The following is a 25,768-nucleotide window of genomic DNA, read 5'->3' on the forward strand; positions in this document are numbered from 1 at the left end:
TGAATTATTCACACATGACCCATATTTTCTCTGCCAGGATATGAAATTGGGCATGGGGTAGGATGAGTGTCTTAGACTGAATAAACCCCAGAATTGCCTACTGAAGGGCTAGTGAACTCTTCATCTTTGTGGATCTTTGTAAAAGGGAGAGAAAAATCATTTTGGAACAATTTGGGCTCAGAAGTGTTTGGAGTAGGGAAATTTGTCTTCTTAACTGAGGTGATCCTCCAAAGAGGTTCTCCTTGCACAGAATGAGATCTTTAGGAAGATGCCCCACTCAAGCAACAGGAAAAATTGATTATGAGACAATGTGGCTTGAAAAGAGCAAAGCACAAGCAAGAAACCCAAAAGCCAGCAAATGGAACTACATCCAACTAAAAAGCTTCTACAGAGCAAAAGAAATCATCAACAAAATGAAAAGGCAGCCCACTGAATGGGAGAACATATTTGCAAACTATATATCTGATTAGCAGTTAATATCCAAAAAATTAAGGAACTCCTAAATAACACCAGAACAACACAAAACAAGACAAAACCAAAAACCAATTCACTTAACAAACGGGTAGAGGATTTGTAAACATTTTTTCAAAGAAGGCATAGAGATGGTCAACAAGTACATGAAAAGGTGTTCAACATCACTAATCACCAGGGAGATGCAAATCAAAACCACAATGTGATGTCACCTCACGCATGTTAGAATGGGTATTATCGAGAAGACAAGAGATAACAAATGCTGGTGAGGATGTGGAGAAAAGGGAACCCTGGTGCACTGTTGGTAGGAATGTAAATTGGTACAGCTACTATGGAAAACAGTATGGAGGGTCTTCAAAAATTTAAAAATAGACCTACCCTATGATCCGGCAATCCCACTTGTTGGAATACATCCAAACGAGATGAAATCATTATCTCAAAGAGATATCTGCACTCCCATGTTCATGAGAGCATTATTCACAACAGCCAAGACATTGAAACAAGCTAAACGTGCAACAACAGAGGAATGGATACACACAATGTTTTCTATATATAATTCACCCATAAAAAGAAGGAAATTCTGCCTTTTGTGATAACATGGATGGACCCTGAAGGCATTAGGCTGAGTGAAATAAGTCAAACAGAGAAAGATAAATATTATATGATCTCACTTACACGTGGAATCAAAACCATCAAACTCAAAGAAACATAGACTAGAAAGGGCTGAGGGGTAGGAGAAATGGGGAGATGTTGGTCAAAAGATACAAACTTCCAGTTATGAGATGAATGAATTCTGAGGATCTAATGTACAGCACGGTGACTATGTTAACAATACTATAGTTGACCCTTGAACTACTCTGGGTTTAGGGGCGCCGACCCTCTGCCCTTTGGATCCGAGATTCTGTATCTATGGTTTCTCTGTACTTGCATTTCCTCCCTCTCCACGATGAAACCAACCTCAGGTCGCGTGGCACTGTAGTATTTACTACTGAAAAACATCTGCGTATAAGTGGACCCGTGCAGTCCAAACCCGTGCTGCGCACGGGTCAACTGTATACTGTCTACTCAAAAGGTGCTACGCAAGTAGAGCTTTAATGTTCTCATCATAACAACAACAAAATGATAGTTATGTAAGGTGAAGGATCTGTTAACTAACCTTTTGGTGGTAAAGATTTTGCAATATACATGTGTATCAAACCATCACAATGTGCACCTAAAATGACACAATGTTATATGTCAATTATATCTCAAGAAAGCTGGGGAAAAAAAGAGAAGAGAGAGCAGAACATACAAGTTTTTTAAATCTAGGCTCTGGTTACCGCTTTGAAAAAATCACGAGTGCCCATGGACAACAGAACGTGAGAGAGAGAGAGTTGAAGGTCTACATCGATGAGATTGTACTTGATTTCTCCCTCCTCTGTTTCCCCAATTGTGTCAATTTACATTCAGTCAATTTGCATTTCTTTATAAGTTTTGACATTATGTTTGAAATTCCATTTGGGAAGCTTTAGCTCCTGGGGCCTGAGGCACATTCTTTTGAATTATGGCAATGATCCTAAAGTGATCCAAAACCCTGTCTGGTGAATCATAGGAGTAAAGGTGAAAAGTAATGAGACCGTTTTCCCCATGCAATTCCTCAACTGCCCGTGGCAACGATTCCCAAAGAAGCGTGTCCATCAATCACACGTCTAGCCACGCCATCACAGAACAGCTGCGTTACCTCCCCAATCTACTGCTTTGAACAGTGTATCATAAACGTGTACACTGTTTGCTGAAAAATCCTGTCTTTTTTTGAAATTAATTTTTATTGGAGTATAGTTGATTTTCAATGTTGTGTTACTTTCTGCCGTACAGCAAAGTGAATCAGTTATTCATATACATATATCCACACTTTTTTAGATTCTTCTCCCATACAGGTCATTACAGAGTATTGAGTAGAGTTCCCTGTGCTATACAGTAGGTCCTCATTAGTTATCTATTTTATATATAGCAGTGTGTACATGTCAATCCCAATGTTCCAATTTATCGCTCCCCGCCTTTCCCCTCTGGTGACCATAAATTTGTTTTCTACATCTGTGATGGAGAACAAACCTCTGTCTTATCCCTTTATAGTTGTAGCACCCATGTCAAGGTATAGTAAGAAAAAACTTCTCATTACACGATTCCATATCACATACACAAGAAAGGCAAGTATAAAGCATGTCATGCCTCAGAGAAAATCAATATTCTGTGACCAGCCAGATCAGAGATGCCGCAACATGTGCTGGAAAAAAGAAAAAGAAAAAAAAATGATGGCACTCTTGGATATTTTATTCTAATACTCACTTGGTTTATGAAAATAAACTTTTGCCTTTCCAATACAAGCATATGAGCTGCAGTACTATTCAAGGCATGTACATTTCACTATACATCAAGTGAAACATAAATGTTTTCCCAAGGAATCCACACAAAAGACTGTGTCTGACACCTGTCTGATTCACATGTAGGTGTTTCAGGGGATCTCTTGGGGGTCAAGGATAGGATCTAGTCAGTGCTCCAGAAACCCTTATATGTTTAATTTCTTTAGAAATGCAGCCCCTTTAGGCCCCTTTTGCCCAGGATTTGCCAGGTGCCATCTACTCAAAATAAGCATGAAGAGCTGCTATCACTTCAAATGGCGCAGAGGAGTGCTTAGGTTTTGATGATGAACAGCGTGAATACATCCATATTTAGGGATGTAACACATGTTCTTTAATGAGATCATGAGTATTTCACCAGCAATGCAATCATTAGTCAAAACAAATGTCTACTTAATTGGCCAAAAGATAAACAAGAGGGGTCATCAGCAGCTGACCAGGGTATATAAAGGGCCCAGAGCAGGAGGAAGACATTCACACCTGAGAACTCTCAACTCCTCTCACCAGCTCAAGCCAACTCAACCCCAGAAACCGCCATGACCGGCTCCTGCTTCGGCCCCATCTCCTCCTCCCTGGGCTGCGCCGGAGGCTGCTTCCAGCCCCACTGCTGCCACCATCCCCGCTGCTGCCGCCCAGTGTCCTGCCAGACCACCGTGTGCCGCCCCGTGACCTGCGTGCCCCGCTGCACGCGCCCCATCTGTGAGCCCTGCCGCCGCCCAGTCTGCTGCGCCCCGTGCAGCCTGCAGGACGGCTGCTGCCGCCCCATCACCTGCTGCCCCACGTCCTGCCAGGCCGTGGTCTGCCGCCCCTGCTGCTGGACCACCACCTGCTGCCATCCCGTCTCTGTGCAGTCCCCGTGCTGCCGCCACCCCTGCTGCCAGCCGGCCCCCTGCTGGGCCACCTGCAGGACTTCCTCCTGCTGCTGAGCAGTGCATCCTAGGAGCACATCATCAGTAAGGGTCCCCCAGAGACGGCCGGCTCCATCCTGCTGTGCTACAGCTTCACAGCAGAAGGTGGCAGGTCTCTTCTCGAGAAGCCCATTCCTCCTCTCTTCTAACGAGCTTATAAGAGGCACCGAAGACCCTTTTCAAACGAACTACTGATGAAGAATATCCTGTCCTCTCAAGACCCCAGCTCCCTCCTATATCATGTTGTTGATTTTCTAATAAATTCAGCACTCCCAGCATGGAAATCATGGTCTTCGTGATATTTCCTTTAAGGAGATTCTGTCTGAATTTTCCAGAGACTTTGAAAGCAAGATACAGAATAATCCTCTTAAATTGTTCTCTAAAATAACCTAAGTCTGGGTAGTTTCCTTCTTATCATTGTAAATGGCATTTATAAGACACAGTAGCTAAGGAAGGTGGGCACAGCTATATCTTCGTCACATATACAGAGTCACAGATGCCAACGGTTCCAGACAAGTGCCGCACACCTGAGAAATATTCTTCAACAATGACCAGTAAGGAGTCTACACTGGGGTTACCACTTATATTCCCAGTCTGAGTATTCATTCACTGAACTCACACCTGCTAGCACAGCACAGAAAGCCCAGTATGTTAGAGGTGGAAGGAACCTTGAGTGGCATCTGGCCAATCGCCTGTTTTTGAAGCTAAGGAGCAATGAGTAATGAAAGATCAAATAAGTTTCTTAATGTCATTATAACCATTGACGTTCAGAAAAGACCCAGGAGAATGCAAGCCCCCTGACATTAAGCATTTAAGGCAAACATTTCCTCTTACTATGATTGGAGACACGTTCCTCTGCGCAGAGGAACTGTCATATTTTGTGACCCAGTAGAACTGCTTCTTCAGGTAATATACACTCCCTTCTATGTATTACAGCTCTGACTGTTATTTAGAATGTTATTCACAATGTCGACTTGTGTGGATATTAAATCCATACTGGCTCTCCAGGGCTGCTTATCTTCGTGCTCAGGAACTGGGCATTGAAGGCCTCTTCCAAGCACATTAATCACTGCCAATCTACAAGTATTTTTTGAACATCTACTGTGAATAAGGCAGTGAGTTGACCACCCTGAGGGAATATAAAGGAATAAAAGGGGGTTCCTGCTTTGAAGAGGTTATAATCTACTTAGGGACATGAGCTGTAAATCAGAAAAAAGTCAAATAGTACATAATATAAGAAATACCAAAAAGAGTTGACGACTGTAAACCTATTAGGAAACCTCATGCAATGGTCCTGTTATTTTTAAGTAAAAAATAAGTAAGCAGTAAAATATGAACCTATCCTGTGAGGGAATATGTGTTCTGTGTGTCCGTGTCTATGTGTTTTTTTAAAATTTATTTATTTATTTATTTTTGGCTGTGTTGGGTCTTCGTTTCTGTGCGAGGGCTTTCTGTAGTTGCGGCAAGCGGGGGCCACTCTTCATCGCGGTGCGCGGGCCTCTCACTATCGCGGCCTCCCTTGTTGCGGAGCACAGGCTTCAGACGCGCAGGCTCAGTAGTTGTGGCTCACGGGCCTCGTAGCTCCGCGGCATGTGGGATCTTCCCAGACCAGGGTTCGAACCCATGTCCCCTGCATTGGCAGGCGGATTCTCAACCACTGCGCCACCAGGGAAGCCCCCTATGTGTTTTTATGCCTAAAAAATACCTGGAACATTAGGCAACAAAATCTAACAGTAACTGGTAATAATATTCATCTTCTTCTTCATTTCTTTCTCAATTATATACTTTTAAAAATGAACATACATTTCATTTTTAGATGAATTGGATTGTCTAAAACCTGTATCTATTTGGGGGGAATTATTTAAAAATTTCTCACAATTATGCTATGCTCTTAAAAATGTAACTATCAAAGTGTAAATGAATTTAAAGCAGATAAGTTAGAGAGCAGCGGTTTGTACTCCTAAAGAGGTCTTTTATTACATATAAGAGTACACCACCGTGTTGTAAATAGTGGGCTTCTCGGAGATCTTTTGGTTTTTTAAAATATTTATTTATTTATTTTGTTTGTTTGGCTGCGCCAGGTCTTCGTTGTGGCATGCAAACACTCAACTGTGGCATATGAGATCAAGTTCCCTGAGCAGGGATCGAACCCGGGCCCCTGCATTGGGAGCGCGGATTCTTAGCCACGGGACCACCAGGGAGGTCCCTGAGATCTTTAAAATGTGATCAAATTATTAAACATTGAATTTATATTTTAGCAGTTTACGATCATCTCAATTGCATAAAGCAAGGGGCACTTTTGCTATGTTCCGAATGAAGAATTTTTAAACATTGCTAGCTGTTTCAGATTATATGTACAATCGTTTTTCTCCATTTGTATAGACAATTGAGAATTGAGAACTCAACAAGCCAGTATTTTTCATGTTAGAATTTGTTCACAATGTGATGGTTGGAAATTGTTGGGTTAAATAAAGCCCTAGCATTCATTATGCAAAATCTGTTGCCCATCACCACTAAGAACCTGTCTGGTTTTCAGCCTTTTCTTTTAAGGATGTTTTTCTAAGACCTCACTCTCTTGCATGGGTTGTGGTACTTTCAGTAGGGCTAATCCACTCTCCACAATTCTGACACATATTTGTCTTGTCAGCTTTACATCGATAGCCTGACTCCCCTTTACAGAGACTGGTGTTCACATAGAGGGAGCTCTATATCTTCCTCCAAGGTATTTTTATTTTACTCTGTTAATGAAACTCCCCACTGAAAAATCTTATTCAATATGTATTCTGTGGTGATTTGAGCAGAGAACTGGCCATGTGCCATATCAAAAACATTCATCTTTGTTCTGAGTTCAAAATTTGGAGTTTATAAGGCACCAGTGTAACATGACCTATTAAAATATATTTATTAACTTAACAATTATAGGACACTAAGTGCCAGGCACTGTTCTTAGTGCTTCACACTTATTAGCTCACTTAATCTTCGCAACAACCTTGATTACATATCTTTATTATCCCTCAAGACCCAAGGAAACATAGTAAGTGGCAAAGTATTTAATGAGTGTTGTATGGTTTCAGGATAAGTGGCATCAGAAAATAGCACATGACTTGCCACCAGTGTCAGTTCACAGAGTTTGGTGGCATGAATTATTCACACATGACCCATATTTTCTCTGCCAGGATATGAAATTGGGCATGGGGTAGGATGAGTGTCTTAGACTGAATAAACCCCAGAATTGCCTACTGAAGGGCTAGTGAACTCTTCATCTTTGTGGATCTTTGTAAAAGGGAGAGAAAAATCATTTTGGAACAATTTGGGCTCAGAAGTGTTTGGAGTAGGGAAATTTGTCTTCTTAACTGAGGTGATCCTCCAAAGAGGTTCTCCTTGCACAGAATGAGATCTTTAGGAAGATGCCCCACTCAAGCAACAGGAAAAATTGATTATGAGACAATGTGGCTTGAAAAGAGCAAAGCACAAGCAAGAAACCCAAAAGCCAGCAAATGGAACTACATCCAACTAAAAAGCTTCTACAGAGCAAAAGAAATCATCAACAAAATGAAAAGGCAGCCCACTGAATGGGAGAACATATTTGCAAACTATATATCTGATTAGCAGTTAATATCCAAAAAATTAAGGAACTCCTAAATAACACCAGAACAACACAAAACAAGACAAAACCAAAAACCAATTCACTTAACAAACGGGTAGAGGATTTGTAAACATTTTTTCAAAGAAGGCATAGAGATGGTCAACAAGTACATGAAAAGGTGTTCAACATCACTAATCACCAGGGAGATGCAAATCAAAACCACAATGTGATATCACCTCACGCATGTTAGAATGGGTATTATCGAGAAGACAAGAGATAACAAATGCTGGTGAGGATGTGGAGAAAAGGGAACCCTGGTGCACTGTTGGTAGGAATGTAAATTGGTACAGCTACTATGGAAAACAGTATGGAGGGTCTTCAAAAATTTAAAAATAGAACTACCCTATGATCCGGCAATCCCACTTGTTGGAATACATCCAAACGAGATGAAATCATTATCTCAAAGAGATATCTGCACTCCCATGTTCATGAGAGCATTATTCACAACAGCCAAGACATTGAAACAAGCTAAACGTGCAACAACAGAGGAATGGATACACACAATGTTTTCTATATATAATTCACCCATAAAAAGAAGGAAATTCTGCCTTTTGTGATAACATGGATGGACCCTGAAGGCATTAGGCTGAGTGAAATAAGTCAAACAGAGAAAGATAAATATTATATGATCTCACTTACACGTGGAATCAAAACCATCAAACTCAAAGAAACATAGACTAGAAAGGTAGTTGCCAGGGGCTGAGGGGTAGGAGAAATGGGGAGATGTTGGTCAAAAGATACAAACTTCCAGTTATGAGATGAATGAATTCTGAGGATCTAATGTACAGCACGGTGACTATGTTAACAATACTATAGTTGACCCTTGAACTACTCTGGGTTTAGGGGCGCCGACCCTCTGCCCTTTGGATCCGAGATTCTGTATCTATGGTTTCTCTGTACTTGCATTTCCTCCCTCTCCACGACGAAACCAACCTCAGGTCGCGTGGCACTGTAGTATTTACTACTGAAAAACATCTGCGTATAAGTGGACCCGTGCAGTCCAAACCCGTGCTGCGCACGGGTCAACTGTATACTGTCTACTCAAAAGGTGCTACGCAAGTAGAGCTTTAATGTTCTCATCATAACAACAACAAAATGATAGTTATGTAAGGTGAAGGATCTGTTAACTAACCTTTTGGTGGTAAAGATTTTGCAATATACATGTGTATCAAACCATCACAATGTGCACCTAAAATGACACAATGTTATATGTCAATTATATCTCAAGAAAGCTGGGGAAAAAAAGAGAAAAGAGAGCAGAACATACAAGTTTCTTAAATCTAGGCTCTGGTTACCGCTTTGAAAAAATCACGAGTGCCCATGGACAACAGAACGTGAGAGAGAGAGAGTTGAAGGTCTACATCGATGAGATTGTACTTGATTTCTCCCTCCTCTGTTTCCCCAATTGTGTCAATTTACTTTCAGTCAATTTGCATTTCTTTATAAGTTTTGACATTATGTTTGAAATTCCATTTGGGAAGCTTTAGCTCCTGGGGCCTGAGGCACATTCTTTTGAATTATGGCAATGATCCTAAAGTGATCCAAAACCCTGTCTGGTGAATCATAGGAGTAAAGGTGAAAAGTAATGAGACCGTTTTCCCCATGCAATTCCTCAACTGCCCGTGGCAACGATTCCCAAAGAAGCGTGTCCATCAATCACACGTCTAGCCACGCCATCACAGAACAGCTGCGTTACCTCCCCAATCCACTGCTTTGAACAGTGTATCATAAACGTGTACACTGTTTGCTGAAAAATCCTGTCTTTTTTTGAAATTAATTTTTATTGGAGTATAGTTGATTTTCAATGTTGTGTTACTTTCTGCTGTACAGCAAAGTGAATCAGTTATTCATATACATATATCCACACTTTTTTAGATTCTTCTCCCATACAGGTCATTCGAGAGTATTGAGTAGAGTTCCCTGTGCTATACAGTAGGTCCTCATTAGTTATCTATTTTATATATAGCAGTGTGTACATGTCAATCCCAATGTTCCAATTTATCGCTCCCCGCCTTTCCCCTCTGGTGACCATAAATTTGTTTTCTACATCTGTGATGGAGAACAAACCTCTGTCTTATCCCTTTATAGTTGTAGCACCCATGTCAAGGTATAGTAAGAAAAAACTTCTCATTACACGATTCCATATCACATACACAAGAAAGGCAAGTATAAAGCATGTCATGCCTCAGAGAAAATCAATATTCTGTGACCAGCCAGATCAGAGATGCCGCAACATGCGCTGGAAAAAAGAAAAAGAAAAAAAAATGATGGCACTCTTGGATATTTTATTCTAATACTCACTTGGTTTATGAAAATAAACTTTTGCCTTTCCAATACAAGCATATGAGCTGCAATACTATTCAAGGCATGTACATTTCACTATACATCAAGTGAAACATAAATGTTTTCCCAAGGAATCCACACAAAAGACTGTGTCTGACACCTGTCTGATTCACATGTAGGTGTTTCAGGGGATCTCTTGGGGGTCAAGGATAGGATCTAGTCAGTGCTCCAGAAACCCTTATATGTTTAATTTCTTTAGAAATGCAGCCCCTTTAGGCCCCTTTTGCCCAGGATTTGCCAGGTGCCATCTACTCAAAATAAGCATGAATAGCTGCTATCACTTCAAATGGCGCAGAGGAGTGCTTAGGTTTTGATGATGAACAGCGTGAATACATCCATATTTAGGGATGTAACACATGTTCTTTAATGAGATCATGAGTATTTCACCAGCAATGCAATCATTAGTCAAAACAAATGTCTACTTAATTGGCCAAAAGATAAACAAGAGGGGTCATCAGCAGCTGACCAGGGTATATAAAGGGCCCAGAGCAGGAGGAAGACATTCACACCTGAGAACTCTCAACTCCTCTCACCAGCTCAAGCCAACTCAACCCCAGAAACCGCCATGACCGGCTCCTGCTTCGGCCCCATCTCCTCCTCCCTGGGCTGCGCCGGAGGCTGCTTCCAGCCCCACTGCTGCCACCATCCCCGCTGCTGCCGCCCAGTGTCCTGCCAGACCACCGTGTGCCACCCCGTGACCTGCGTGCCCCGCTGCACGCGCCCCATCTGTGAGCCCTGCCGCCGCCCAGTCTGCTGCGCCCCGTGCAGCCTGCAGGACGGCTGCTGCCGCCCCATCACCTGCTGCCCCACATCCTGCCAGGCCGTGGTCTGCCGCCCCTGCTGCTGGACCACCACCTGCTGCCATCCCGTCTCTGTGCAGTCCCCGTGCTGCCGCCACCCCTGCTGCCAGCCGGCCCCCTGCTGGGCCACCTGCAGGACTTCCTCCTGCTGCTGAGCAGTGCATCCTAGGAGCACATCATCAGTAAGGGTCCCCCAGAGACGGCCGGCTCCATCCTGCTGTCCTACAGCTTCACAGCAGAAGGTGGCAGGTCTCTTCTCGAGAAGCCCATTCCTCCTCTCTTCTAACTAGCTTATAAGAGGCACCGAAGACCCTTTTCAAACGAACTACTGATGAAGAATATCCTGTCCTCTCAACACCCCAGCTCCCTCCTATATCATGTTGTTGATTTTCTAATAAATTCAGCACTCCCAGCATAGAAATCATGGTCTTCGTGATATTTCCTTTAAGGAGATTCTGTCTGAATTTTCCAGAGACATTGAAAGCAAGATACAGAATAATCCTCTTAAATTGTTCTCTAAAATAACCTAAGTCTGGGTAGTTTCCTTCTTATCATTGTAAATGGCATTTATAGGACACAGTAGCTAAGGAAGGTGGGCACAGCTATATCTTCGTCACATATACAGAGTCACAGATGCCAACGGTTCCAGACAAGTGCCGCACACCTGAGAAATATTCTTCAAAAATGACCAGTAAGGAGTCTACACTGGGGTTACCACTTATATTCCCAGTCTGAGTATTCATTCACTGAACTCACACCTGCTAGCACAGCACAGAAAGCCCAGTATGTTAGAGGTGGAAGGAACCTTGAGTGGCATCTGGCCAATCGCCTGTTTTTGAAGCTAAGGAGCAATGAGTAATGAAAGATCAAATAAGTTTCTTAATGTCATTATAACCACTGACGTTCAGAAAAGACCCAGGAGAATGCAAGCCCCCTGACATTAAGCATTTAAGCCAAACATTTCCTCTTACTATGATTGGAGACACATTCCTCTGCGCAGAGGAACTGTCATATTTTGTGACCAAGTAGAACTGCTTCTTCAGGTAATATACACTCCCTTCTATGTATTACAGCTCTGACTGTTATTTAGAATGTTATTCACAATGTCGACTTGTGTGGATATTAAATCCATACTGGCTCTCCAGGGCTGCTTATCTTTGTGCTCAGGAACTGGGCATTGAAGGCCTCTTCCAAGCACATTAATCACTGCCAATCTACAAGTATTTTTTGAACATCTACTGTGAATAAGGCACTGAGTTGACCACCCTGAGGGAATATAAAGGAAGAAAAGGGGGTTCCTGCTTTGAAGAGGTTATAATCTACTTAGGGACATGAGCTGTAAATCAGAAAAAAGTCAAATAGTACATAATATAAGAAATACCAAAAAGAGTTGACGACTGTAAACCTATTAGGAAACCTCATGCAATGGTCCTGTCATTTTTAAGTAAAAAATAAGTAAGCAGTAAAATATGAACCTATCTTGTTAGGGAATATGTGTTCTGTGTGTCCGTGTCTATGTGCTTTTAAAAAATTTATTTATTTATTTATTTTTGGCTGTGTTGGGTCTTTGTTTCTGTGCGAGGGCTTTCTGTAGTTGCGGCAAGCGGGGGCCACTCTTCATCGCGGTGCGCGGGCCTCTCACTATCGCGGCCTCCCTTGTTGCGGAGCACAGGCTTCAGACGCGCAGGCTCAGTAGTTGTCGCTCACGGGCCTCGTAGCTCCGCGGCATGTGGGATCTTCCCAGACCAGGGTTCGAACCCGTGTCCCCTGCATTGGCAGGCGGATTCTCAACCACTGCGCCACCAGGGAAGCCCCCTATGTGTTTTTATGCCTAAAAAATACCTGGAACATTAGGCAACAAAATCTAACAGTAACTGGTAATAATATTCATCTTCTTCTTCATTTCTTTCTCAATTATATACTTTTAAAAATGAACATACATTTCATTTTTAGATGAATTGGATTGTCTAAAACCTGTATCTATTTGGGGGGAATTATTTAAAAATTTCTCACAATTATGCTACGCTCTTAAAAATGTAACTATCAAAGTGTAAATGAATTTAAAGCAGATAAGTTAGAGAGCAGTGGTTTGTACTCCTAAAGAGGTCTTTTATTACATATAAGAGTACACCACCGTGTTGTAAATAGTGGACTTCTCGGAGATCTTTTGGTTTTTTAAAATATTTATTTATTTATTTTGTTTGTTTGGCTGCGCCAGGTCTTCGTTGTGGCATGCAAACACTCAACTGTGGCATATGAGATCAAGTTCCCTGAGCAGGGATCGAACCCGGGCCCCTGCATTGGGAGCGCGGATTCTTAGCCACGGGACCACCAGGGAGGTCCCTGAGATCTTTAAAATGTGATCAAATTATTAAACATTGAATTTATATTTTAGCAGTTTACGATCATCTCAATTGCATAAAGCAAGGGGCACTTTTGCTATGTTCCGAATGAAGAATTTTTAAACATTGCTAGCTGTTTCAGATTATATGTACAATCGTTTTTCTCCATTTGTATAGACAATTGAGAATTGAGAACTCAACAAGCCAGTATTTTTCATGTTAGAATTTGTTCACAATGTGATGGTTGGAAATTGTTGGGTTAAATAAAGCCCTAGCATTCATTATGCAAAATCTGTTGCCCATCACCACTAAGAACCTGTCTGGTTTTCAGCCTTTTCTTTTAAGGATGTTTTTCTAAGACCTCACTCTCTTGCATGGGTTGTGGTACTTTCAGTAGGGCTAATCCACTCTCCACAATTCTGACACATATTTGTCTTGTCAGCTTTACATCGATAGCCTGACTCCCCTTTACAGAGACTGGTGTTCACATAGAGGGAGCTCTATATCTTCCTCCAAGGTATTTTTATTTTACTCTGTTAATGAAACTCCCCACTGAAAAATCTTATTCAATATGTATTCTGTGGTGATTTGAGCAGAGAACTGGCCATTTGCCATATCAAAAACATTCATCTTTGTTCTGAGTTCAAAATTTGGAGTTTATAAGGCACCAGTGTAACATGACCTATTAAAATATATTTATTAACTTAACAAATATAGGACACTAAGTGCCAGGCACTGTTCTTAGTGCTTCACACTTATTAGCTCACTTAATCTTCGCAACAACCTTGATTACATATCTTTATTATCCCTCAAGACCCAAGGAAACATAGTAAGTGGCAAAGTATTTAATGAGTGTTGTATGGTTTCAGGATAAGTGGCATCAGAAAATAGCACATGACTTGCCACCAGTGTCAGTTCACAGAGTTTGGTGGCATGAATTATTCACACATGACCCATATTTTCTCTGCCAGGATATGAAATTGGGCATGGGGTAGGATGAGTGTCTTAGACTGAATAAACCCCAGAATTGCCTACTGAAGGGCTAGTGAACTCTTCATCTTTGTGGATCTTTGTAAAAGGGAGAGAAAAATCATTTTGGAACAATTTGGGCTCAGAAGTGTTTGGAGTAGGGAAATTTGTCTTCTTAACTGAGGTGATCCTCCAAAGAGGTTCTCCTTGCACAGAATGAGATCTTTAGGAAGATGCCCCACTCAAGCAACAGGAAAAATTGATTATGAGACAATGTGGCTTGAAAAGAGCAAAGCACAAGCAAGAAACCCAAAAGCCAGCAAATGGAACTACATCCAACTAAAAAGCTTCTACAGAGCAAAAGAAATCATCAACAAAATGAAAAGGCAGCCCACTGAATGGGAGAACATATTTGCAAACCATATATCTGATTAGCAGTTAATATCCAAAAAATTAAGGAACTCCTAAATAACACCAGAACAACACAAAACAAGACAAAACCAAAAACCAATTCACTTAACAAACGGGTAGAGGATTTGTAAACATTTTTTCAAAGAAGGCATAGAGATGGTCAACAAGTACATGAAAAGGTGTTCAACATCACTAATCACCAGGGAGATGCAAATCAAAACCACAATGTGATATCACCTCACGCATGTTAGAATGGGTATTATCGAGAAGACAAGAGATAACAAATGCTGGTGAGGATGTGGAGAAAAGGGAACCCTGGTGCACTGTTGGTAGGAATGTAAATTGGTACAGCTACTATGGAAAACAGTATGGAGGGTCTTCAAAAATTTAAAAATAGACCTACCCTATGATCCGGCAATCCCACTTGTTGGAATACATCCAAACGAGATGAAATCATTATCTCAAAGAGATATCTGCACTCCCATGTTCATGAGAGCATTATTCACAACAGCCAAGACATTGAAACAAGCTAAACGTGCAACAACAGAGGAATGGATACACACAATGTTTTCTATATATAATTCACCCATAAAAAGAAGGAAATTCTGCCTTTTGTGATAACATGGATGGACCCTGAAGGCATTAGGCTGAGTGAAATAAGTCAAACAGAGAAAGATAAATAATATATGATCTCACACGTGATATTAAAATCATCAAACTCAAAGAAACATAGACTAGAAAGGTAGTTGCCAGGGGCTGAGGGGTAGGAGAAATGGGGAGATGTTGGTCAAAAGATACAAACTTTCAGTTACGAGACGAATGAATTCTGAGGATCTAATGAACAGCACGGTGAGTATGTTAACAATACTATAGTTGACCCTTGAACTACTCTGGGGTTAGGGGCACCGACCCTCTGCCCTCCATATCCGAGATTCTGTATCTATGGTTTCTTTGTACTTGCATTTCCTCCCTCTCCACCTGGTTTTCATGAAACCAACCTCAGGTCGTGTGGCACTGTAGTATTTACTACTGAAAAACATCTGCTTATAAGTGGACCCGTGCAGTCCAAAATCGTGTTGTGCACGGGTCAACGGTATACTGTCTACTCAAAAGGTGCTATGAAAGTAGAGCTTTAATGTTCTCATCATAACAACACAAAATGATAGTTACATAAGGTGAAGGATCTGTTAACTAACCTTTTTGTGGTGAAGATTTTGCAATATACATGTGTATCAAACCATCACAATGTGCACCTAAAATGACACAATGTTACATGTCAATTATATCTCAAGAAAGCTGGGGAAAAAAAAGAGAAAAGAGAGCAGAGTATACTAGTTTTTTAAATCTAGGCTCTGGTTACCGCTTTGAAAAAATCACGAGGGCCCATGGACAACAGAACGTGAGAGAGAGAGAGTTGAAGGTCTACATCGATGAGATTGTACTTGATTTCTCCCTCCTCTGTTTCCCCAATTGTGTCAATTTACATTCAGTCAATTTGCATTTCTTTATAAGTTTTGACATTATGTTTGAAATTCCATTTGGGAAGCTTTAGCTCCTGGGGCCTGAGGCACATTCTTTTGAATTATGGCAATGATCCTAAAGTGATCCAAAACCCTGTCTGGTGAATCATAGGAGTAAAGGTGAAAAGTAATGAGACCGTTTTCCCCATGCAATTCCTCAACTGCCCGTGGCAACGATTCCCAAAGAAGCGTGTCCATCAATCACACGTCTAGCCACGCCATCACAGAACAGCTGCGTTACCTCCCCAATCCACTGCTTTGAACAGTGTATCATAAATGTGTACACTGTTTGCTGAAAAATCCTGTCTTTTTTTGAAATTAATTTTTATTGGAGTATAGTTGATTTTCAATGTTGTGTTACTTTCTGCCGTACAGCAAAGTGAATCAGTTATTCATATACATATATCCACACTTTTTTAGATTCTTCTCCCATACAGGTCATTCGAGAGTATTGAGTAGAGTTCCCTGTGCTATACAGTAGGTCCTCATTAGTTATCTATTTTATATATAGCAGTGTGTACATGTCAATCCCAATGTTCCAATTTATCGCTCCCCGCCTTTCCCCTCTGGTGACCATAAATTTGTTTTCTACATCTGTGATGGAGAACAAACCTCTGTCTTATCCCTTCATAGTTGTAGCACCCATGTCAAGGTATAGTAAGAAAAAACTTCTCATTACACGATTCCATATCACATACACAAGAAAGGCAAGTATAAATCATGTCATACCTCAGAGAAAATCAATATTCTGTGACCAGCCAGATCAGAGATGCCGCAACATGCGCTGGAAAAAAGAAAAAGAAAAAAAAATGATGGCACTCTTGGATATTTTATTCTAATACTCACTTGGTTTATGAAAATAGACTTTTGCCTTTCCAATACAAGCATATGAGCTGCAGTACTATTCAAGGCATGTACATTTCACTATACATCAAGTGAAACATAAATGTTTTCCCAAGGAATCCACACAAAAGACTGTGTCTGACACCTGTCTGATTCACATGTAGGTGTTTCAGGGGATCTCTTGGGGGTCAAGGATAGGATCTAGTCAGTGCTCTAGAAACCCTTATATGTTTAATTTCTTTAGAAATGCAGCCCCTTTAGGCCCCTTTTGCCCAGGATTTGCCAGGTGCCATCTACTCAAAATAAGCATGAAGAGCTGCTATCACTTCAAATGGCGCAGAGGAGTGCTTAGGTTTTGATGATGAACAGCGTGAATACATCCATATTTAGGGATGTAACACATGTTCTTTCATGAGATCATGAGTATTTCACCAGCAATGCAATCATTAGTCAAAACAAATGTCTACTTAATTGGCCAAAAGATAAACAAGAGGGGTCATCAGCAGCTGACCAGGGTATATAAAGGGCCCAGAGCAGGAGGAAGACATTCACACCTGAGAACTCTCAACTCCTCTCACCAGCTCAAGCCAACTCAACCCCAGAAACCGCCATGACCGGCTCCTGCTTCGGCCCCATCTCCTCCTCCCTGGGCTGCGCCGGAGGCTGCTTCCAGCCCCACTGCTGCCACCATCCCCGCTGCTGCCGCCCAGTGTCCTGCCAGACCACCGTGTGCCGCCCCGTGACCTGCGTGCCCCGCTGCACGCGCCCCATCTGTGAGCCCTGCCGCCGCCCAGTCTGCTGCGCCCCGTGCAGCCTGCAGGACGGCTGCTGCCGCCCCATCACCTGCTGCCCCACGTCCTGCCAGGCCGTGGTCTGCCGCCCCTGCTGCTGGACCACCACCTGCTGCCATCCCGTCTCTGTGCAGTCCCCGTGCTGCCGCCACCCCTGCTGCCAGCCGGCCCCCTGCTGGGCCACCTGCAGGACTTCCTCCTGCTGCTGAGCAGTGCACTGACTGCCGAGAGCCAGCAAGCAACCTTCTGAAAAAGTTCTACCCCCATTTGTCTACCTAACAAACCTCCTCTGAGCCATCAATACCCCAAATCAAGCAGGAGTTGAATGGCGATCCAGACTCATCTATTAAGGCTTGGACTGTTCTCAAGTAACAGTGACAACTTCCTTCTTTCCTTCTTAGATCTTAAGTCTTGTAGCACTTTTTTTTTCTAATAAACTTCTCTTTTTTGGCCTAGCAAACACAGACTTGGTTTTACTTATTTATTCTAAATTTTTTTCATGAAATAGAAACCTAAAAATCCACTGATTGCCTACCATGTGCAAGCCACAGACTGTATGGTATACAATAGAAATTAAAATTGAGTTAAAAATGTTCCCCTGTTCAAGAAATTTCTAGGGAGATGAATCAAATTTACAAAACTCAACTAAAAATTAGAATATGTAAAAAGTACAACACACTCTATGGTGTCAACAGAGAAGTTACTGTTGATCGGGGAGAACAAGAAAGATTGAAAAAGAAGCTAGCATTTTATATAGATTTAGGTGTGCAGATCTGAGGGAATATGGCATTTTCAATAATGGAAACAGTATTCACAAAGGTATACAGAGGGAGGTTGTTCAGAGATGGTTTGACTGGGAGCACTGGATATATGTAGAGTACATATGTGGGAGATAAATCTGGAAAATTTGTGTGCTTTGAATACTAGCCAAAGGAGTATGCCGTTTATGCAATAAGTACGAAGAACTGTTGAAAGCCTTAGGGCAGGGGAATGGCATGACAGGAGTAGGGCATAGGGATGATTCCTATGGTAGATGCTTATAAAAACAAAAGCCCGAGGGCTAAACATATAATGACTATACAGAAACAATTTAAGAGGCCATTGCCCTGATCCAAGTGATACACAATAAGAGCTAACTAAGATGATGACCATGGAATAAAGAAGACCCAAAGAGTATGGCAGATATAGACACCCAGAAGGAGTATTAACCAATCTGAATATAGCAAACAAGAAACAACTAGGAATAAAATAATTAGGAATTGCAGCTCTATGGGAAACTCTTCTGGTCAGAAGACACTTAGAATTTTAAAATATTTATGCTTATTTACTGTGTGTTTAAAATCACAGTTCTATAGTGTATTCTGCCTACCACTAATATTTCTATTCTTGAACTATTATGAAATATTAGGAAAAAAACAGAGGAGACAAAGAGTTTTACTAACTTTAGTTGATCCTGGAAAGCAACATGGTATAAAATAAAATGAACTGATCTAGGAATGAGGGATAGGAGTTTTATACCCAGCTCTTCTGGCTATACACTGGTTGTGTGAATGGAGCAAGTCACTAATCTCTCCAAAGGGCAGTCAATCCTAAACTCAGTAGTATTCTAACATCAACTGATGCTGAGAGGAAATTAAAAGTGGTCCACACCACAATATCAATGTTCCAACTTAGAACTTTGAGGCTGAATGGTTCTATGTTCAACTCTTTTCCTTGATTAATCTGACCTATTTGTACTATGCTGATTTGTGCACTAGAGCAAGATATGAGGCAGGCAGATTGGGTCTTGCCTTCTACGTAATCCTTTAGTGTGCATAATAGTATTTAATAACCATGTGCTCTTTATAAAAAGAATGATGTCAGTTTCTACACCTATACAATTAAATGGTTGGACTAGATGATTTATCAAGTTTTGGATCTCCAACATTCGGTGATTCCCCTAACCATCTTTCAAGTTCATACCTGCAGTCATGGTTACCATATGACATGAACATCTTTATTGACACTGACAGCAGTCACTCTTTAATGTAATTCTATCACTGTACAAACCAACACCTCCACCTCATAAAAGCTAACTATGTGCTTCTATTCATGATTGGAATGCAAGAATAAACCTACCACAAGTAGCAATAATGTATTCTTTTGGCCACCACTTTTTTCATTTTCTTCCATGTAACCCTAAACTTTTAATGGAAAATCACATTCTTTCTTTTAGAAATCACCAGGAATTGTTTCAATTTTTTTTTTTGGGCTGAAATTTATCATAATCTCTTTGCACTTACACCTATTGAATGATATTTGATCATGCATTCCCTAACCTGCCTTATAAGACTGTGATCCAGAGAAAGTATTTCCTAATTCCTGCTTCTTTATGGGTTCTCCTTCACAAATTCAATTGTCATGCTCTGTGGTCTAATATCATCCTTTCATAGGAAAAAAGTTGTAGTTACATAAAATGAATCCCACCTTTGAGAAATAAATGCTTTCCAGATAATCCACTGAAGTGATTTTTAGAAGTGATTTTTATCCTGAAAATCACTGAAGTGATTTTTAGAAGTGATTTTTATCCTTCATAGAGAAATGTCAATTACACTTAAAATTTTTGTGATTTCTTTTCCTAACTACTGGATATGAATTTCAGCCCTTCTTTTAAATTTGTGCTAACAAAATATCCACAGTAAATTGGAATGGAGTAGGTTTTATTCCATATACCCTCCTCAGTGATAAATGTTTCCTCAAGTGTGAATGTGTGAAGTTCAAGAGAGATTATAGAAATTGGAGAGATTTAATTTCTGAAAGGATCTATGAATTCCTGTGACTGTGGAGTTTATCAGAGTTTTATCTGGCTGATTATAGAAACTAATCTTTTTTTTAAAGATTTTTTTAATGTGGACCATTTTTTAAAGTCTTTATTGAATTTGTTACAATATTGCTTTGTTTTATGTTTTGGTTTTTTAACCGTGAGGCATGTGGGATCTTAGCTCCCCAACCAGGGATCGAACCTGGACCCCCTGCATTGGAAGGTGAAGTCTTAACCACTGGACCGCCAGGGAAGTCCCAAAACTATAATCTTAACAATCTAAAAAAATAGAGAAATACCCTTACATGAAGGACAATCAATGGTTAATAATTTTACGCTGTAGACTGAAGGTTTGATGAATATGACCCCATAGTCACATTGTCTCGTGAGTGATAAATGATGTGATCACAAGCGCAAAACAAAGGCTGAGACTTGAAGAGAAATTACAGCATTGTTTGAAAATGAAACATTAATATTTCTACCGAGGATAAACACATTTGGTGAGTATTCGCTGAGCAGTAAGGAAAACCCAATTTGGAGATATATTTAAAATAACTCAGTGTTTGAACAATCAGAGGGCCCTGAAAAGTTTGTTTAAAGAGTAATAAGATAAAAATGCTGACTGTCACAAACACAAGAACTAACCAAGGCCTATAAAAAGCCCGAGTGGAAAAGCAGACCCAACTCACAAACTTCTCCAAGCAGCCCAGCTCTTAGCCCATCTCCTGACACCATGGTCTACTGTTCCACTAGCTTCTGTGGATTTCCTGCCTGCTCCACTGGTGGGACCTGTGGCTCCAGCTGCTGTCAGCCAACCTGCTGCCAAACCAGGTGTTGCCAGCCAACCTTCTGCCAGACCAGTGGCTGTGAGACTGGCTGTGGCATTGCTGGTAGCATTGGCTGTGGCCAGGAGGGAGGCAGTGGAGCTGTGAGCTGCCGCACCAGGTGGTGCCGACCTGACTGCCGCGTGGAGGGCACCTGCCTGCCTCCCTGCTGTGTGGTGAGCTGCACCCCCCCGTGCTGCTGCCAGCTGCACCATGCCCAGACCTCCTGCTGCCGCCCATCCTACTGTGGACGGTCCTGCTGCCGCCTAGCCTGCTGCTGCCAGCCCACCTGCTGTGAGCCCACTTGCTGGCAGCCCACCTGCTAAAAGCCAGGTTGCTGATTTTCAACTTGAAAGTTCAACTTCCAACTCAATCCATGAAGCAATTATCTCTTCAGCCACCCCTGGACACTAACAAGTTCTTGAACTTTAATTGACTTTTTCTGAGGGGTTACCAAATATTGGGACTTCATAGACTTATCTGATTCCATTCAACACTAGAAAGATCTTGATCTCTCCACTAAGGCCACCAAAATACAAATTGGACCCAAGAAATGGGAAAGCAAGTTTGCCTTGGGATTGACCTTCAGCGAGCCTCCTCTCCACAGCTCAATGCTGCCAAAGCTGAGGAAGAACCATCTGTCCTTCTCAGACACATTCACCTCCTAAACTCCACCGTCTTGCAACTTTCACTTCCTATGAGAGGGGAATAATATAGCAAGGTCTAATAAATTATACATATTTGGTACGGCAAACATATCTCTTTTTCTTCATTGAGTGTCACCAAAAAGATTCTAATCTGACTTTGATATCCCGTGGTACTCTTCTTATACCATGTTAGGATATATGATCAAATCCAGGGGAGGTTAATCCCCATAAAGAGCACAAACTAAAAATATCTGAGGGTTTACTGAGGGAAAGGTATTCCATGCTCATGGCTGGAAGAATTACTATTGTTAAAATGTCCACACTACTTAAAGTAATCTACAGATTCAATGCAATCCTTATCAAAATTCCAATGGCATTTTCCAGGATATAACAAACGATCCTAAAATTTGTATGGAACCACAAAAGGCCCTGAATAGCCAAAGCAATCTTGAGAAAGAAGAACAAAGCTGGAGGCATCTCATGCTCTGATTTCAAACTACGCTACAAAGCTACAGTAATCAAAACAGCATGGTACTGACCTAAAAGCAGACATATAGACAAATATGGAATAGAATAGAGAGCCCAGAATTAAGCCTCACATATGTGGTCAAAAGATCTTCAACAGAGGTGCCAAGACCATTCAATAGGAAAGGGCAATCTTTTCAACAAATGGTGTTGGGAAAACCAGATGTCCACATGCAAAAAAATGAAGTTGGACCCTTATCTCAAAACGTCTACAAAAGTTAACTCAAAATAGATCAAAGGCTTACATATAAAAGCGAAAACTATAAAACTCGTTAAAGAAAACACAGAGGAAAATCTTCATGATATTGGATTTGGTAATGATGTCTTGGATATGACACCAAAAGAATAGACAATGAAAGTTAAGAAACAGGCAAACTGAACTAATTCAAAATTAAAAACTTCTCTGCATCAAAGGACACAACAAAATGAAAAGGCAATCTACTGTATGGGAGAAGGTATTTGCAAATCGTATATCTGATGAGGGGTTAATATTCCACAATATATAAAGAACTCCTACAACTCAACAACAAAACAAGAACAACAACAACAACAAAAAACTGGGCAAAGGACATGAATGGACATATCTCCGAAGAAGATATACAAATGGCCCAAAAACACATGAAAAGATGCTCAGGGGGGATTAACCAAGATGGCGGAGTAGAAGGACGTGCTTTCACTCCCTCTTGCGAGAGCACCAGAATCACAACTGGCTGCTGGACAATCATCGACAGGAAGACACTGGACTTCACCAAGGAGGATACCCCACGTCCAAGGACAGAGGAGAAGCCACAGTGAGACGGTAGGAGGGGCGCAATCAGAGTAAAATCAAATCCCATAACTGCTGGGTGGGTGACTCACAGACTGGCGAGCACTTATACCACAGAAGTCCACCCACTGGAGTGAAAGTTCTGAGCCCCACGTCAGGCTTCCCAACCTGGGGGTCCGGCAACGGGAGGAGGAATTCATAGAGAATCAGACTTTGAAGCCTAGTGGGAATTGATTGCAGGACTTCGACAGGACTGGGGGAAACAGAGAACCCACTCTTGGAGGGCGTACACAAAATAGTGTGTGCATCGGGACCCAGGGCAAGGAGCAGTGACCCTGGGGGAGACTGAACCAGACATAACTGCTGGTGTTGGGGGCTCTCCTGCAGAGGCGGGGGCTGGCTCTGTTTCACCGTGGGGACAAGGACACTGGCAGCGGAGGTTCTGGGAAGTACTCCTTGGCGTGAGCCCTCCCAGAGTCTGCCATTAGCCCCACCAAAGAGCCCGGGTAGGCTCCAGGGTTGGGTTGCCTCAGGCAAAACAACCAACAGGGAGGGAACCCAGCCCCACCCAGCAACAGTCAAGTGGATTAAAGTTTTACAGAGCTCTGACCGCCACAGCAACAGTCAGCTCTACCCACCTCCAGAGCCTCCCATCAAGCCTCTTAGATAGCCTCAACCACCAGAGGGCAGACAGCAGAAGCAAGAAAAACTACAGTCCTGCAGCCTGTGGAACAGAAACCACATTTACAGAAAGACAGACAAGATGAAAAGGCAGAGGGCTATATACCAGATGAAGGAACAAGAAAAAACCCCAGAAAAACAACTAAATGAAGTGGAGATAGGCAACCTTCCAGAAAAAGAATTCAGAATAATGATAGTGAAGATGATCCAGGACCTTGGAATAAGAATGGAGGCAAAGATCGAGAAGATGCAAGAAATGATTAACAAAGACCTAGAAGAATTAAAGAACAAACAAACAGAGATGACCAATACAATAACTGAAATGAAAACTACACTAGAAGGAATCAATAGTAGAATAACTGAGGCAGAAGAACGGATAAGTGACCTGGAAGACAGAATGGTGGAATTCACTGCTGCAGAACAGACTAAAGAAAAAAGAATGAAAAGAAATGAAGACAGCCTAAGAGACCTCTGGGACAACATTAAACGCAACAACATTCGCATTATAGGGGTCCCAGAAGGAGAAGAGAGAGAGAAAGGACCAGAGAAAATATTTGAAGAGATTATAGTCGAAAACTTCCCTAACATGGGAAAGGAAATAGCCACCCAAGTCCAGGAAGCGCAGAGAGTCCCATACAGGATAAACCCAAGGAGAAGCACGCCGAGACACATAGTAATCAAAGTGGCAAAAATTAAAGACAAAGAAAAATTATTGAAAGCAGCAAGGGAAAAACGACAAATAACATACAAGGGAACTCCCATAAGGTTAACAGCTGATTTCTCAGCAGAAACTCTACAAGCCAGAAGGGAGTGGCATGATATACTTCAAGTGATGAAAGGGAAGAACCTACAACCAAGATTACTCTACCCGGCAAGGATCTCATTTAGATTTGATGGAGAAATCAAAAGCTTTACAGACAAGCAAAAGCTAAGAGAATTCAGCACCACCAAACCAGCTCTGCAACAAATGTTAAAGGAACTTCTCTAAGTGGGAAACACAAGAGAAGAAAAGGACCTACAAAAACAAACCCAAAACAATTAAGAAAATGGTCATAGGAAGATACATATCGATAATTACCTTAAACGTGAATGGATTAAATGCTCCAGCCAAAAGACACAGGCTTGCTGAATGGATACAAAAACAAGACCCATATATATGCTGTCTACAAGAGACCCACTTTAGACCTAGGGACACATACAGACTGAAAGTGAGGGGATGGAAAAAGATATTCCATGCAAATGGAAATCAAAAGAAAGCTGGAGTAGCTATACTCATATCAGATAAAATAGACTTTAAAATAAAGAATGTTACAAGAGACAAGGAAGGACACTACATAATGATCAAGGGATCAATCCAAGAAGAAGATATAACAATTATAAATATATATGCACCCAACATAGGAGCACCTCATTACATAAGGCAATTGCTAACAGCTATAAAAGAGGAAATTGATAGTAACACAATAATAGTGGGGGACTTTAACACCTCACTTACACCAATGGACAGATCATCCAAAATGAAAATAAATAAGGAAACAGAAGCTTTAAATGACACAATAGACCAGATAGATTTAATTGATATTTATAGGACATTCCATCCAAAAACAGCAGATTACACATTCTTCTCAAGTGCGCACGGAACATTCTCCAGGATAGATCACATCTTGGGTCACAAATCAAGCCTCAGTAAATTTAAGAAAATTGAAATCATATCAAGCATCTTTTCTGACCACAACGCTATGAGATTAGAAATGAATTACAGGGGAAAAAGCATAAAATACACAAACACATGGAGGCTAAACAATACGTTACTAAATAACCAAGAGATTACTGAAGAAATCAAAGATGAAATCAAAAAATACCTAGAGACAAATGACAATGAAAACACGACAACCCAAAACCTATGGGATGCTGCAAAAGCAGTTCTAAGAGGGAAGTTTATAGCTATACAAGCCTACCTAAAGAAACAAGAAAAATCTCAAGTAAACAATCTAACCTTACACCTAAAGAAACTAGAGAAAGAAGAACAAACAAAACCCAAAGTTAGCAGAAGGAAAGAAATCATAAAGATCAGAGCAGAAATAA

The 25,768-nt window shown here is 41.4% G+C and overlaps 4 protein-coding genes across 4 annotated transcripts; all 4 read left to right on the forward strand.

The window, feature by feature from the left end:
- Positions 1 to 3,403: 3,403 nt before the first annotated feature.
- LOC133080294 (keratin-associated protein 2-3-like) lies at positions 3,404 to 3,793 on the forward strand. The gene has a single exon (XM_061176196.1). It carries the CDS (start codon positions 3,404 to 3,406, stop codon positions 3,791 to 3,793), a length of 390 nt encoding a protein of 129 aa, XP_061032179.1.
- Positions 3,794 to 10,329: 6,536 nt separating this feature from the next.
- LOC133080281 (keratin-associated protein 2-3-like) lies at positions 10,330 to 10,719 on the forward strand. Its single transcript, XM_061176177.1, has one exon. It carries the CDS (start codon positions 10,330 to 10,332, stop codon positions 10,717 to 10,719), a length of 390 nt encoding a protein of 129 aa, XP_061032160.1.
- A 6,540-nt stretch (positions 10,720 to 17,259) lies between these two features.
- Positions 17,260 to 17,649, forward strand: LOC133080292 (keratin-associated protein 2-3-like). Its single transcript, XM_061176194.1, has one exon. The coding sequence runs from the start codon at positions 17,260 to 17,262 to the stop codon at positions 17,647 to 17,649; it is 390 nt and encodes a 129-aa protein (XP_061032177.1).
- Positions 17,650 to 20,973: 3,324 nt separating this feature from the next.
- LOC133080832 (keratin-associated protein 1-4-like) lies at positions 20,974 to 21,390 on the forward strand. Its single transcript, XM_061176927.1, has one exon. The coding sequence runs from the start codon at positions 20,974 to 20,976 to the stop codon at positions 21,388 to 21,390; it is 417 nt and encodes a 138-aa protein (XP_061032910.1).
- The last annotated feature ends 4,378 nt before the right edge of the window (positions 21,391 to 25,768 follow it).

This window comes from Eubalaena glacialis, chromosome 19 (genome assembly GCF_028564815.1).
Source record: "Eubalaena glacialis isolate mEubGla1 chromosome 19, mEubGla1.1.hap2.+ XY, whole genome shotgun sequence".
Taxonomy (NCBI): Eukaryota; Metazoa; Chordata; class Mammalia; order Artiodactyla; family Balaenidae; genus Eubalaena; species Eubalaena glacialis.